The 13,340-nt window shown below is 38.4% G+C and overlaps 1 protein-coding gene across 1 annotated transcript in view; it reads right to left on the reverse strand.

The window, feature by feature from the left end:
- SPINK5 (serine peptidase inhibitor Kazal type 5) overlaps positions 1–13,340 on the reverse strand; it is a 70,739-nt gene that overhangs the window by 30,542 nt on the left and 26,857 nt on the right. Inside the window, exons 8-15 of the mRNA XM_016219089.2 lie at positions 12,917–12,983; positions 9,376–9,503; positions 8,083–8,170; positions 6,314–6,441; positions 5,001–5,076; positions 3,452–3,579; positions 2,071–2,152; positions 1,612–1,739 (exon numbers count right to left, since the gene is read on the reverse strand). Of these exons, the coding sequence (XP_016074575.2) occupies positions 1,612–1,739; positions 2,071–2,152; positions 3,452–3,579; positions 5,001–5,076; positions 6,314–6,441; positions 8,083–8,170; positions 9,376–9,503; positions 12,917–12,983 (825 nt within the window). The remainder of the gene's footprint in view (positions 1–1,611; positions 1,740–2,070; positions 2,153–3,451; positions 3,580–5,000; positions 5,077–6,313; positions 6,442–8,082; positions 8,171–9,375; positions 9,504–12,916; positions 12,984–13,340) is intronic.

Below are 13,340 nucleotides of genomic sequence, written 5' to 3' on the forward strand. Positions count from 1 at the left end.
TCAATCATGTCATATAGACAGAAAAATATTCAATAATTTGTGAAAATGTTTCCATATGTTCCAATCAACATAAGACTTGCCCATCAATAAAACTAAAACTTTTTAAAAGTTGAAGAGAGTGTTTACACATGATTTAAAAGTGTGCAAGAGAAGGCTACAGATGAAAGAATGATTCTCAAGAAAGTTTATACCTTTTGCTAACATATCCATAAAATATGAGGTGATAAAACTTTAATTTTTTTTGATATGGCGTTTATAGTGATGGGAAACAATTATTAAAATACCTCTGAAATTGTTAGGTTTCTCATACTTCTTTAAAAGGAAAACTGATCTAAACTTTATCATGAGTCTAATTGACTAAAAAATTCAAGAAGCATTTTCTTTCCATACAGGGAAATTATCAGCAAGTAGCAGAGCTGACCAGTAGATGGCAGGATTACTTCCTTGTCACTGGGAGATTAGTGTAGTGGTAAAGAAAAACAGACTGAAACAAGCCTAAATACAGGTAAATACAACTACCAGAAGCTGATCATTGCTTTGCTAAATGATTATATCTTGTCTGCATAATACAGTGAGAAATATTATCATGTTCTTTGTCTTTCTGGTGTTGATTTTTCTATCATTCGTAACATCTCTGGGCCTTTATTTTTCCATCTAAAACTTGCAATAGTACAAAACCTACTTCATATGTTTGCTGTGAAGATTAAATGAGATTAGGTAGCAAAGCTCTTGGCTAGTACATGAAGATTATAGGCATTCAATAAATGTTGATTACGATGATTACATGGTCATTGTCTTGACTTCCTCCTAGTAGATTTTTAATGTTTCCATGGCCCAAACACTATGGGATCAATCTGCTGGGTTATATTATTTTCTACCCCAAAAGACTGCATGACTAAATCCTAAATCCAGAGATTCTGGCGTAGAGAAAATAAATTGGAGTATCCCTTTGGACAAAGATCAGAAGACTTATAGAATTCCACAGGCTTGTTTCAGGGGACATGGCACACCATTTACTCTACAATTATACCTTAGTCCCTGTAAATGGACATCCAACTCCTACACAGGAAAGTCATCATTCCTGAAGCAGCCTTTCCTTTGCTAACTGCTGTGAAGTTCATCTTCCTGTTGCACTCAAACCTGTCTCCCTATAGCTCTCATCCATTTTAATTCCATTCCTTGAGGTCACACAAAATGAGTGGTAGGGTGGTGAATTGAAATAAAATCTCCTAAAATTTGCTGAGCACCACAATGGTATTTTACATGTAACCTCCTTCATTCCCTATTCCATCTGGTAATCCTGGAGAAAACTAAAAGCAATGAGTAAGGTTACCATAGAGTATTTTCTTCTCTGAATAAAAGATGCTGAGTTCTTTCTGAAATATCCTAAAAGAAATGATTCTGTGTCACTTTACATCACAAGAATTATCATCTGAAAGCTGTCTACTTGCTCTTTTGGTTCTGTGCTTTTTTTTTTTTTTTTAGCTTATTAAAATGTGACACCCAAAATTGAATTCTACACAGAAGAGGAAAAGGCATTATTCGCAATTGTCTGAAAACTTCTCTTAGTTCCATCTCCCCACTCCTTCAGAAGGCCTGAGTGCTACTCACAAGAAGGCCTCACACATGGAGCAGGTGTTGCCGTGCATTTTCCCGTCGGGGCCCTGGATGGGGTCGTTCTCTCTGGTGCATAGCAGCTGCCCATTCCTCCTCGACTTGCGGAACTCGCTGCACAATTCCTGTGAGGTCGGTGAGGGAAGGTTGAGGCATTGAACACAGGTTGGATTATATTGCAAGAAAGCTGACGTTTGGACTTTTTCTTAAGTGGGAATCAGCAACTGGCTTATTTTAGAAGAGTTCTTAACTTTGAAGACATGGGTATTTTCAAGTGACTAAGTAACGGATCCTCAACCGAAAAATAGCCACCCATGCACGTGTGTCTATGCACACATATAAACAAACAGAAACTGTCCAAATGTTTCCCACAGTTTCAGGGAATTTATGGGTTCCCTGAATGCCCTCTATGGGCCCCAGGTCTACATGTCTCTGACTTGGAGAAGGTTCCCTCACCTCAAAGGAAGTTGTAGTCTTAGGTTCTCTCTTATTTCTCAATTCAGCTTCCTTCATTCTCTTTTCTTTTTCTTCTGCTTGGCTGAAAGGGAGTGGGTAAGAAAGAAATGAGTAAGAATCATAAAATCTCCAGGTTGAAATTGATCTGAAATATCATTTAATTGCTATAGTTGATAGTTATTGAAGTCTATGCCCAACCTTGTGCTCATACTAGTAAAATCCTCACAAGTACATGTAGCAAAAGTACTATTATAGCCCCAACTTACAGATGAGAAAACTGACAGAGAGGATGCATAGCTTTCTCAAGGACACAGAACGAATAAGTGCAGACTAAGGATATCAACCGTAGCTCAGAGGTGGTTTTTAAGCTTCCAGTACTCAGATTCCCATCTAGTTTTGCTTCAGGCTGCCAGTCCATTCTCCACCTCCACCATCCTTGAAATCCCATGCCAGGTCATTTCATCTTGAAGTCCTCCAGCACTAGAAAGTTCCTCCTGGCCTTGGGCCAAACCTGTCTCCCAGAGCTTTCACTCACTGGCCCCACTTTCACCCACAGAGACAACCTGGAACCAGTACTGTTTGCACATTTAAAGATAAAAACTACTTGGACATTTCAAGACTGTGACTTTCCCCTGGCTAAGTGTGCCGAGCCTTCATAATCCTCAAATGCCGTGGGTTTTACCCATTTCTCCATCTCCTCTAAATATGTTTTACCTTCCTGTTGAAGTGGCCCTCTCATAACTGAACACAGAAATGAAGCAGGTTAATCTGAACTCAGCGCTTACATTTTCTAGAACCCCTTTCATAAAAAGAATGATCATCTAGTGGAAGAGAGAAATGTTAAACCAATAGTCACACGTATAGATTTACAACTACTGACTGTGACGAATATGATGAAGGAAAAGTTCTGGGTCCTATGAGGGAGAGATTTGGGGATTAGGGGCATAGAGGGGGCTTCAACTAAGCTCTTCAAGCTGAGAAGACTCATGAGCTGAGTTAACTCCACCAGATCCCAGCAATTCCTTATTCCAGTCATTCCTCCAGGTCCCGTGCCAACCCACTGTTTTGCGTATTGGTTTGTTTGCTTGGGGATCTGTGGTGTAAATTCAGATGACCTCATATCCCACTCTGCACAGGTCAGGTCCTTGTTCTGCATCTTTTTTCACTTCCTCAGGAACTCAACCAGCCAGAGATTGAGATACAGGAATTGTTCTTTGATAATTATGACATTGTGCAAAAATGTGGCCCAATAATGCCATTGACAAGAAACACACACAATTTTTAAAAATAAAATAGAATAAAATAAAGCAAAAAAATAAATAAGGAAATGTAGCAGAAAGGACAAAACCCTCCCATATTTTCCAGCTGCAGTCCTACTCACAAGAAGACCTCACACATGGAGCAGGTGTTGCCATACATTTTCCCATCTGGGCCCTGGATGGGGTCACTCTCTCTGAAGCAAGCGAGTCTGCCATTCCTCACAAACTTGCGGTAGTCACTGCACAGCTCCTGTCAAAACAGAAATAAGTGGGACATACATTTCATTCCTATTCACAGCAGCAGGTTGGAACATCTGCATTGGCAGAAACTAATGTCAGGTTTCTTCAAGCCCAGGGTTTTAGCTGTGTTTCTCTCAAATATAAAGTTCAATTCAACAAACAACACTCATCAGTTGCTAAGAGATGGGAACAAATAAGACATACTAGGATGTCGCAATATAATAAAGGAAATAGACAAGTAAACTTCATTATAAACTAAACAGAATAAAATAAGTGTAAACATGGAGGTACAATAAAATCTGAAAGCTCAAGAAGTTGGGACCATAAAATCTGATTGTGGAAAGCAGGGGAGATGTCAGGGGACAAGAATAATTTGACTGAGACCATGAAGAGTAAATACGATTTACTCTTGTTTAATGGATTGGGGAACATGCCTACCAGATTGTTAAAATAAGCTGAGAGACACAAGCAGAAAACTACATGGCATATATGGCATAGAGCAGAGCATTAATTTCTGATTGCAGGTAAGAAGGCAAATAAGAAGGGAGATGAGACAGAGATGCAACCTTGATCAGATATGTAACGAGCTGTTTGTGGATTTAAGCAGAGCAGTACTGAGACCTGATTAATATTTTGAAATTTCACTCTGGCTGTGTTAGGACAGCTGGATAAGGGATAGGACAGAACCTAGACCAAAGATTAAGAGACTATTGTCATCTAAACAATAGGTTATAAAAACTTAGATAAGGCTATGGCAATATATATTGTGATATTTCAGAGATAAAAAATCATGCTTCCTTTTTTTTTTTTTTTTTTTTTTGGTGTGTGGGATCAAGGTATTTTTATCCTAACTCAGATGTGAAATTTCAAAAGTTTTTATGTAGAAAATATACATTTAGAGTCTCTGAAAGGTGGTAAGCAAAAGCCAGCACAGTCTGTAATTGATAAAATTAGAACTCAGTTTTTCAGGCTTGGGATAAGTTATTTTTATGGCACATGGTTAGTCTCAGAAGCAGTAAGAATTGATCAAACTCCCACAGCATTCAAGAGATTGCATTCTGCGGAATGTCATCCTCAGATTGAAGGGTTAAGATTTTCTGGTTATTTTTATAGGGCAATATTCCAGCCTTTAGGCTCTTTTTTTTTTTTTTTTTTTTAAAGGCTTTATTGATTTCAGAGAGAGGAAGGGAGAGGGAGAGGGAGAGAAACATCAATGATGAGAGTCATTGATCAATTGCCTCCTGCACACCCCTGACTGGGGACCGAGCCCACAACCCGGGCATGTGCCCTGACCAGGAATCGAACTGGAATCTGCTGGATCCTAGGTCGATGCTCAACCACTGAGCAACACTGGCCAGGCAGCCTTTACACTCTTTGAGGGATGTTCAAATTACTGTGCTAAGTAGGACTTATTGGGTGGATTCAACTCACTGCAAATGAGGGTGCTTTTCCTGGTTCTCTCTTATTTCTTGCTTCTGCCTTTTTCTTCTCTTGCACTTCTGCTTGGCTGAGTGAGAGAAAACGAGAGGAGCCATAGAACCAAACATGTAGGTAATAATTTCCCAACATTCCTGCATTGCTAATTTGTCCTGCCTCCCTCGGAAGAAGCGATTTTGTCCTTTCATCACTACCTACCAATGAGAAGCAACAAAACAACCCCCAGTATGGTAAGATACCACAACTTCTTCATAGTTCCTGCTTAACATTAAAAGAAAGATAGTAACTGAGGGTCTGGAAAGCTCACTTTCTATAAATTACCTTTCTTGCCTGTGGTCAGAAAAGAAACATCATTAATGTCCATAAAGGAGATGACCAAAACTAGTACTGTGGTGACATTACACCTGGAGGCTGAAAGTGGCCTTAACAAAGCATATCAACCAGTCAGTCCCCTTGTTTCACAGACAGGAGGGGAGGCAGAGAGGGCTTCGGCTACACTTTTAGGATATGATTACAGCTAGTCAAGCTCTCTCCTCTCAAGTCCATGATCTACCTATCCCATCATGCACACCCTAACTTTATTAATTCAATTTAAATGTATTGCTTACTCATGGCTGTGTTATCTAAAGACAACACGTAGGGCGGGTAGAAAAGGCCATACAATGATAAACTAAATGAGCCTAATTTGCTTTGAGCAATAGAATTGCATGGTATGTATAGTTCACTGATGGTATTTCAACCATACTCGGTTATCAGTCAAAAGCTGTAGACTCTAAATGTAAGTCAATTACTTAAACTAAGCTCAATCAAAGAAACTGAGAGTAGTTCCAAATTTTGAAAGCAAAGTGTCAATTCTAACTTACTGAGAAATGTTATCTAAAGTAACGTTTACTGTAATTTATAAGGGTTCATGGTTGCTTCCTGGGCAACTTTGACTCTAGTAACCAATTTTTACACTAAGTGCTAACTTTGGGCTCTTATCCCTCTGGAAGATGAGGTGCCTATAAACTTGTGCAAGGGGTTCACATATGGAATTTCAGCAGTAGGAACAACGTGGTATTTGTATAAGCTCATGCTTGTCAGGATGTTCCAGTGCTACGGGAATGAGTGACCAGGCAACACAGACACCTTGGAATAAGTAGGTCTAGGTACTTACTCCCAGCTCTGTTACTAACAGTTTCAGTGTCACTTACTCAACTCCCTTCCCTATGTCAAGGCACCATTTCCTCATCTATGAAACAAGCTGGTTCTGCTAGGTTAGCTGTAAGGCCCCTTCACTCTGTGACAATCTAAAGCTCTATACTCACTAGAAGGCTTGACACATGGAACACAAGTTGCCGTGCATCTTCCCATCGGGACCGCGAACGGGGTCATTTTCTCTGGTACAGAAAAGTATTCCATTCCTTGCATGAGCCTGGTAGTCACTGCAGAGTTTCTAAATAATGAAAATGAGACAGTTTGACGGTTTCTATATAGTTCTCTGCTCATACATTTTAAATTCTCCATCAAAAATATTGAAAAGGAAGGAATTAAGGATAAAAAGAAAACTTTTAGGATTTAGGATCACCCTCAAATTTTGTGGGACTTGTCTCTTTGCTATAGTCATCCATTTAAGTCTTCAACAAATGTATTAAGTTAAAGGGATATAAATATAAATGGGGGTTAGCTATTCTATCACTCAAGTGCAAAGGATTCTGAATTCAACATAAAAAGCTAAGAGATGGCACAAGTCTGAATCAAGTGCATACAAGCACAAAGGAAAGAATAATTTGTGGAAGTTCAGGAAGAGCTTATCTCTGATTTGTATCTTTAGGATAATTTCCAGGAAAACACTGTGGCAAAAAAAAGTCCTCCAAGAGGAATTATGATAAGCAAAGTAATAGAGGCATCAAAGAACCTGTTAATTCAAGAAAATCTATTACAGCCACAAGTCCAATGGCTAATGTATTATTAGTGGGAAAAGAGAGAAAGGTGTGGGAACTGGCCAAAAAGGACACCTTGAAGGTAAGTCAAAACCAGGCCACTCAAGTTTGATGGGAATTTGGACTTCATTCTTAGGAAATGGGAAAATGATAAATATTTATAGCAGAGAAGAATAAAACCAAACCTTTGTTTTAGAAAGACTATGCAACCAGGTATATGGAGGATGTGAGTGACTAGAGACTGAAGTCAGGGAAGCCACAGAGGAAGACAAGGGGAAGGAGGGAAGGCAGGAGGGGGAAGGAAGGAAGGAATTAGATACAAAAGACAAAAGAATAGTTGAGGAACATTTGAGAAATAAAATGAAAAGGACTCTGTAACCAAGGATTGAGGGGGAGAACACAGCTGAAAACGAGACCTCGGCAGTAAGAGAGAGCTACAGGGAGGCAGAAGGTAAACGAATGGAATGGCTATTTTATAAAACTGTGAGCCACACCTCCCAGCAGGTGGGTAACTCTGTCTGTAAGAAATAAGTTAAATAGGGGTTTTTCATGGAGTGAAATGGTCCATATATACTCCAGGATACCTTCAAATGCTGGATTCTCATAATGCCATTGACTCATGGAAATATTTCCTACTCTGCGAAAAAATGCAAGGTAAGTTAAATCTCATGGACTGAGGAAGATGTTAGCTAGAAACATAGACATCAGGTGGGATGCTAATGCATCAACTCAAAGGAAAGCTACTAGGTATCTGAGCATAGAAAGAAGGCGGGTCACTTGTTGAGATGGTTAGAAAGTGTGATGTAGAACAATTTTAAAGAGAGCAAATTAAAATTCTCCATTGATACTGCTTTCAAAATAAAAACTTCCAAAACAACAACCATACATTTGAAGTAGCTGCATATCAATCTTTGAAACTCAGAGGATGCTTTGAATATACTTTACTAATATGACGTGATTCATTTCCTCCAAATAGAGCTTAAAATTGTAATGCCATAGGGATTATTTTATTATTACAAATCTTATAAAATAACGGCTATAAATTAGCTTCCAGACACCCATCAGTAGTGGAGGAAAAATGAACCAACATTAAGTAAAGTGCGCTCACACACATACACAAAAGTCATAACTGGGTTGATCAAACTAATCCTCACCTCGATTTCTCTTTTAACTTTAACTTTTTCTTCAGCCTTTCTCAGGTTTTCATCCGCTTTATTTTTTTCTTCCGCAAAACGCCGTTTTCTGGAGAAAGGAACAAAATTAAATAAGTGACTACGATGCTTCAAATCTTCATGTTGCAAAACTGTGGTTTAGGTGCAAGTGGAAAAACAGCTAGGTATCCCTGAGTTCTCACACAAACACTTTCCAGCAACCCTACAGTCCCTTATCGCACTGAAATCTCCGCTGTTTCCCCGAAGGACCCCTTTCTTCCATTTTGCCTCCATGTATGCCATTTCCTTCCATTGTAATGATCTTTTATTTTTGTCAACTTCCTTTCTTTTAAATCTCCCCAGCTTAAATTCTGCCCTCTTTAAGAAGACATCTCAGATCTCAAAGTGCAAATGAGTTCTGCATCCACCACTGTATTTTCATACCTGAACATGCTCCTTTTATGGGACCTTTTCATTTGGTTTTGCACTACATACGTGTGTGTATGTGCATAGCCATGGCTTATTTCTGCTAGTTACCCTTAAACTTCCTGATAGCAGAGATCTTCATTCATACGTTCAGTTAGTAACTATTTTTTTGGCAACCATTAGCCTGGGCCCTTTGGGTATATCATAGTAGTACACAAAACAAACGCATGCCCTGTCTTTTTGGAACTTATAGCCCAGTAGAGAAGACTGATAGTCAACAAGCTGTCATAGAAATAAATATCTAGTTACCAATTGCAATGATTGTTATGAAATAAAATCATTGAGTTACAAGGATTGAATTTCAGTTAGGGATATTAGAGGACTTAAGCAAAGAAAGATTATGTTGAAATGCAATCCACGGAAGAGAAGACATTAGCTGGCCAAGACGGAGGCAAACTGGCCTAGAAGACGCAGCATTGAGAAAGAACCTAGAGAGTTCAAGGATCTGAAAGAAAGTGTGCCTGTCACAATGGGATAATTACTGAAGGAAACAAAGTCTTGGTACCCGCTTTTACCCTCATTTTGTGTGATGATTATCTTAGAGAAAGGCTTCCAAAGTTCACGAAAGGAAGTGTTACTAAGTATTTTGTCATCCAGCCTTCCAACTGGAAAATGGAATCCATTTGTACTCAGAAATAGACATCCATCTTTAGGGTCTACTTACTAGGGGGTATTATGATTTGTAGAGAGCATAAACTGCTCAAAAATTCTGAACAACAAATCTTCACCTCAACACTGTTCTTACTCATCGCTCTAATCAGTCTCCACTTCACCTCTGAATCACCCCAAAGAAACCACATCTGTACTCACAAAACATCAGCACACAGGGCACACTTGTTGCCATGCATCCTGCCATCGGGGCCACGGACCGGGTCACTCTCCCGTGTACAGTAAAGTCTTCCATTCCTCACTTGGTTTTCATATTCCTTGCAATAATCCTTTAAAAAGACAAGCGATCACATTGAACACATTTCTAGATTTTAATACAGAAAATGTATACCAGGGGTTCATAGTCAAAGAACGTCAGGTCTCGAAGGTGTTGGTAAACACATATAACATATTAATGAGGATCAATAAGAAATAGAAATTACATTGTGAAATTACGCAGTACCTATATTTGCTATGTGACATATTTAATAAGAGGTAAAAGAGCCTTAGAAAGCATAAGGTCGAGAAAGTATTTTCTAAAACTAGATAGTTCTTTCAAGTCTATCTTTCAAATAATTTTATTATCTAGATTAACTTTCAAATCTATAAAAAATATAATAAAAAACAAAAGGTCTTTCATAGAGTTTCAACAAAATGCAGCAGCCAAGGGAAAAAAAAAAAAAAAATTGCTAGTGAGCAGAATATAGAATCTGTCAGAGGAGATACTCACATGCCATTTAGTATGGATCAAGTCAAGAACGATCCAAACTAGTTGGCAAGGAATGAAAATAAGATGGTATCCAACAGCATTATGTTTAGTTCAGTTGTTTTCTCCTGGACCTGAGCATCATTTTCATGTACTCAGTCTCCTTTATAGATGCTTATTTTTTTTCTTTTTTCTTTTTTTTAAATATATCTTTATTGATTTCAGAGAGAGGAAAGGAGAGGGAGAGAAAGAGAGAAACATCAATGATGAGAGTCATTGATCGGCTGCCTCCTGTGGCCCCCCTGCTGGGGATCGAGCCTGCAACCCGGGCATGTGCCCCAAACGGGAATCGAAACCTGATCGCCTGAATCCTAGGTCAATGCTCAACCGCTGAGCCACGCCCGGCTGGGTGATGCTTATTTCTAATATGATAGGTGGACACCTCAGAGACAGTGAATCTAATTTTCATTCACTCCCCACCTTAGAGAGGTAAGAACATCAAGATGAATATTTATTTAGGAAACCTTAAAAAGGTTGTGACTTCCCCACAAAACCTGAGAGGTTTGTACCCAGATTTCTTGATGCTTTGGCTCAGTACTTTCAGGTTTTTCTTTGTGTTTTGAAAATACTACTATTTGATGAAATTTATATACACACACACATATACACATACGTATCCTAAATTATTTTAGACTTGGGAATCTCTATGTCAATAAACACATTTCGTGGTGGCATATATTACTATAATGCAACCTACAAAAATGCTTCCCTTTAGCCTCTCTTCAACTGGGTGAAGTTTATCATCTCACTTCAGCCAAGAAAACATGAACATAAAGAATGTGATTTGAGTCATAGACCTGCGCAGCTAGATTGTGCTTCAAACTCACTGGGAAACCATAGCAAAGTCAGTCCTGCCACCTTTGAGACCCAAATTCCACCACCTACACAATGAGGTTTTTGGAACAGATGCTCTTTAGGACCTTTTCTAGATCTTGAATTCTCTTTTTAAAATAACACATGATATTTAGGATACTTTAAAAGAGAATCCTAATTACCTCCTAATAAGAAGACATTTGTTTTTGGAGGAGCAATGGGTGTGCTCCAAACTTCCTGGTTGCAACAATCCAGTAATACAGACACAGAAGAAGTCACCTGACAATCACAACATGGCAATAAAATCAACGCTCAGTGATTCCCAGAAGAGACACAATGATAATTTCAGTTTATAAGTTGTGATTCACCAGAGGAGATTCTGAAGAAACACTTTTGTGAGCAACCACTGACAGTTTAATTAGGGACAGACATTAAGCCATCACTATAAAGGAGTCCTATTCAACATCATCACGTCCAATGACCCCACCAAAACAATGACCCGGCCACAGAGAGGACAAGGGAAAAGTAGCTGAGATGTGATGAAAGACACAGGAAAAGAACTCTTTGTGTTTACAGAATAATAAAATGCTGACTATTATAAGATGGCCCAAGGTTTTAGATTGAAGTTTAACAACCACCACTAAAGAACTGTTTTTCAGATTTCAGTGAGTGTTGAACAAACTGTTGACAACTCTGAATGCTTCGTGTTTCTTTTTTTTTTTTTTTTTAGTTCAAAAATTTTTATTTATTTATTTGTATTTACTTATTTTATTATTATTATAAATTTATCTTCATTGTTCAACATATTACAGATGTCTCCTTTTACCCTCATTGATCCCCTCCACCCTGCACCCACTCCCTTCCCCAGGCCTTCACCACACTATTGTCTGTGTCCATGGGTTATGCATACATGCATATAAATTCTTTGGTTAATCTCTCCCTGCCCCCTTAACTGAAACACTGAGTACCCTATGTGGGGTGGGAAATTTGCCTCATTGAACAGCAATCTGAAGTGTAAGGTCAGGCCTTGACTACCATGAACTGGACCTGTGTCTCCCTTAGGAAAACATATGTCCTACAACCCTCAAGAATTGTGTACTTGTAGTAGCACACAAAGGTGTAAGATGCAGAATCCCAAACCAACAGGAAAGCAGAATTGAAATCATCTATCCAACATCCTCATTTTGCTGACAAGAAAGTCGAGGGCCAGAGAGAAGAGATTACTTGCTCAGTTTCACACACCCAGAGCATGACAGAGCTCAGGCTAAAACTCAGGAGTTCTGACTGCTCAACAAAAGGCTAGTCCTTTAGCAAAGCAGCTGCCATCAATTTTATTAAAAGAAGGCTTACTAACCTTCGTGATTTGAGAAATCCAGGCTGCATTACCTACAATGCCTATTCTATTAACAAAATGAGTAATATTTTATGCTGAGTGGAAAAGTTGAATCATCTGATAATTTTTATAAAATTAATTTTAAGTGTATTTTTAGAACCACAATCTCAGTATTGGTTTGAGATTCTTATTTAACAGAAGCAAGACCTTTATAAATGGGATTATACATAAAATACATCAGTGGATATATTGTGCAAAGGACTGTAGAATTATTTTTATTTTATTATTTTTACTTAGAACCTCAATTTTAATTTGTAATAAAAGTTTACAACTTGATTTTTTTTCAGAAAAGTCAACAAACTGTAAGCACCTGTTAATAAAGGTCTTAAATAATAAAAAATATATTTTAAGTTATTCCTGTCTAATTTATATAATGTTATATTTTTATAATTTACTCAAAGCAAGATTAATTCACACTAAAGCAAGAGAGAAGTCTGGTGGGAATTAAGCAGAGTTTAATTTGCCTAAACTTTCTGACTTCCATTCTTTTGTTTTAAGCAAAGAGGAAAATTGGATATTTTGAGCTTTAGGTGGGAAATGCTGTTTTAAAAATGAATGTAATGATGAATATATTAGGAATCATCAACTTGGGGAATTGTGGAATTAAGGGAAAGAATTCAATGTGATAATGAAGGACAGTGACATTATGAAGTGTCCTCAATCGCTCAAGCATCCGTTTGTTAGAATTTACAGCCACAAGGACCAAATTGTGTTGGTGAGTATTTATTTACCTTTTCAGCACTTCGTCGAATTCTGGTTTCATCTTGTCGCTTGCGATTTTCTTCAGCTTCTTTTAAGCTGTTAAGGATGAAAAAACTGGTCAGTTTCCAGTCCGATCGTATTTTCAGTGTCCAGTTCTGTGCTAAGCACTTTCCTATCCTTGGCCCTAAGTTGTTAAACTGATCCACTTATGTTAGACAAGCTTCTCTCTGTCTTGAATGTCTGAGCCAGAAAATTGCTACAGATAAGGCAGGGTGTGAAGCTGACTCACTGACAGTCAATTGGGAGCTTTGTTCCTACAGCCGGATGGGTGCGACTCCTTGATTGACAGATTGTCAGGAAAATTCCTTTAACCGGCAGAACCAAGAGCTCGAAAACAATGGTGCGACAAGGTGGAACCAAACTGAGTATTGGAAATATTGTCATCCACACCCT

The sequence above is a fragment of the Miniopterus natalensis genome, chromosome 4 (assembly GCF_054644295.1).
Source record: "Miniopterus natalensis isolate mMinNat1 chromosome 4, mMinNat1.hap1, whole genome shotgun sequence".
Classification (NCBI taxonomy): Eukaryota; Metazoa; Chordata; class Mammalia; order Chiroptera; family Miniopteridae; genus Miniopterus; species Miniopterus natalensis.